This window comes from Argentina silus (assembly GCF_951799395.1).
Source record: "Argentina silus genome assembly, chromosome: 17".
Classification (NCBI taxonomy): domain Eukaryota; kingdom Metazoa; phylum Chordata; class Actinopteri; order Argentiniformes; family Argentinidae; genus Argentina; species Argentina silus.
The window spans coordinates 12,952,687-12,955,239 of record NC_139671.1 but is presented as its reverse complement, the minus strand read 5'-3'; the positions used below and the strand labels follow the sequence as shown (position 1 = coordinate 12,955,239).

At 44.9% G+C, this 2,553-nt stretch overlaps 1 protein-coding gene across 1 annotated transcript in view; it reads left to right on the top strand.

The window, feature by feature from the left end:
• syndig1l (synapse differentiation inducing 1-like) overlaps positions 1 to 1,888 on the top strand; it is a gene marked incomplete at both ends in the record, with an annotated part of 13,940 nt that extends 12,052 nt beyond the window's left edge. The window contains one exon of the mRNA XM_083688348.1: positions 1,730 to 1,888. Within this exon, the coding sequence (XP_083544474.1) occupies positions 1,730 to 1,888 (159 nt within the window). The remainder of the gene's footprint in view (positions 1 to 1,729) is intronic.
• Positions 1,889 to 2,553: the final 665 nt, after the last annotated feature.

Genomic DNA, 2,553 nt, shown 5'->3' with positions numbered 1-2,553 from the left:
TGTCTGTCTGAAGCGGGTGATCCACAGGCTGGGACAGACCTCCGAGGTCCTCCTCTGAGAAACATGAGAGAGGAGAGATGCCAGGGTGAGAGGCTGGTCACGACCGGTGGCACAGAGAATGACAAACGAGAAGGGAAAAGGGCCTTTTGTGAGTGTAGCATAGCCCGCAGCGTCAACAATGCATACAAGATTGACACTGACACAGCCGACATAAACAAAACCACATGTGGTAGATATGGCTTCACGTTTTAGGGTAGGAGTTTTCTTTATCAATGGATTGACATTCACCCAAATACTTCCCGTTCTGTGACAGTACTGAGGAGTGAGTGATCTTGTGCTGTTGCTCTTTATATGACTGTGACATCTTGTCTGGTTTCTTAGTTTATGTTTGTCTTTGTTTCATGTGATTCATTTTTAGTTTCCTGTTTGTTTTGTGTTCCTCACCTTGTCTCTCACTTCACCACCTGCCCTTGTGTGTTTCCTGCCTGTGTGATTGTTGACCCCGCCCTGATTAATTTAGTCTGTGTGTTCCCCTGTCTTTGTGCCAGTTTGTCTTTGTACCTTGTGCCAACCGTTCCAGCAAAGTGCTAAGTATTGCTGTTGTTTTTTTTTCTTTTTTTCTTTTTTACTGTTTTTGACTTTGCCTTTTTGCCTACCCCTTTTCGGATTATCTGCCTGCCTTTTTGAACTGCCTGCCTGTGTACCAAATCCTGCTTTGCCTACCCCCTTCCTGGATTATCTGCCTACCAGTGTACCGAACCTTTCTGAAAGTAAAGACTATTCTATTGGATTTAAATTCTTGTCTCCGAGTCGTGGGTTTGAGTCCTTTGCCTGAGTACTCCAGTCTTTACAATGACTCAATATTACCTCAGGATAATTCCATGAAAGAGAGATTAGTAACTGACTTAAGTGAGGTGATTTATTCTCTAGTTTGACAATTCATCTTTTCCCTCCTTAATCATGCAGAAACTGTTATCAGTACTAACACATTTCACTCTAACATCTTGTATTCAGATGTGGAAAAACTCCACCGCAAGCAATGTGGAACAAGAGATAATCCATTTTGAGTTTTCCTCTTCAAAAAAAGGGAATTGGTTGATGTCTTCATCAAAACTGTAGGGTAACAACACTGGATGTGTTAATAGTTATTCTTCCAGCTGTAGCTTTGAGTTCAAAATAGAACTCTCATCTTATTAAACACAGAGCAAACAATGTCCATTATCAGATACTTTTTATGAATCATAATATCCCCACAATCTCTTCAAACATCAAACAACTTCATTGAGAATAAGTAAAAGATGAGTGCTCATGAAGTATGTTCATTATATTTTATCAGGTCCTTTATCACTCTGAGAGGATTTTAATTTCTCCTTTCACGAAAACACGCTTTTAATGTCAAAGCAAGTTTGTTGAAAATGAACAACACATCAGAACTCGTCATCACATTGACCGCCTGCCTTTGACACTGCACCAATCTTCCATTACCTGATGTTCCTACACTGCCATTTTTCAATCCCACAATCCATGATAAGCTTTTCTTGCCTCCATTGTGTCTCTGTCGATGATCCCACCCCCTCATTCCAATCCCATATTTGCACATCACCAGGGAAATACTGAATAGCTCACGCAATTATCCATGCTCAGAAAAATAAATGGGTCGCTCCATCTCCTTTGATCCCAAATATCACTTACTCACTCTCCCCCCTCTTCCCTCCTTCCCTACCTCTAGACCAGCAAGGCGGTGACGAAGGGGGACTTCCCATTGGCCAACATTGCGTCCCGGCGGGCTCTGTTCCTGGCTGCCCTCTCCATCACCATTGGAACGGGCGTGTATGTTGGTGTGGTAGTGGCGCTGATCGCCTACCTCTCCAAACCGGGACACATATAGCAGCAGCTCTGCCCCCCGCCCCCCACCTCCCAGGGAGCCGCAGTGGAGGAACACCTAATCCCCCCCCCCCACCCCCCCCCACCCCCCCACCCCCCCACCCCTCCTCCAGGTTGCTGCTGCCACTGCTAGGGAATGTTTCTGGGGCATATTCCTCCTCCACCTTCTCTCTCTTCTCTCCGCTCTTCCCCTTCCTACAGGCCTCCCGTCAGACAAGATTAGACGCGAGGAGGGGGAGAGGGAGAGGGAGAGAGGGAGGGAGGGAGGAAACAAACATTTTTCGGGTGGAAAAGTGACACTACCTGACTGAAGAAAGCGTTCCAATTTGGATTTTGGTTTCCATCCAGTTTGCTGAGCCCCCCAGTTGGGTTTTGAACTCTGATGTGTTTTTCAACATCTGAGACCAGTAGAAAAACAGGGGAGGGGAGGAAAAGACTTGGAAATAAAACATGGCAGCCAATTACTGGAACTTTAGGAACTTCAAGGGACGCCATCACAGAAGAGGTCTTTAGAGGATTATAACTGAACACAAAAGAAAACTGCCCTTGAGTACTATCACCGTCTCTATCTATGTCATCTGAACTAAGTTTGAAAGTGAAGAAATCGGAGTCCTACTACTATCTATCTCTTCAATTACCATCAAATGTTTTCTTCAGTGGCCAGTGTTG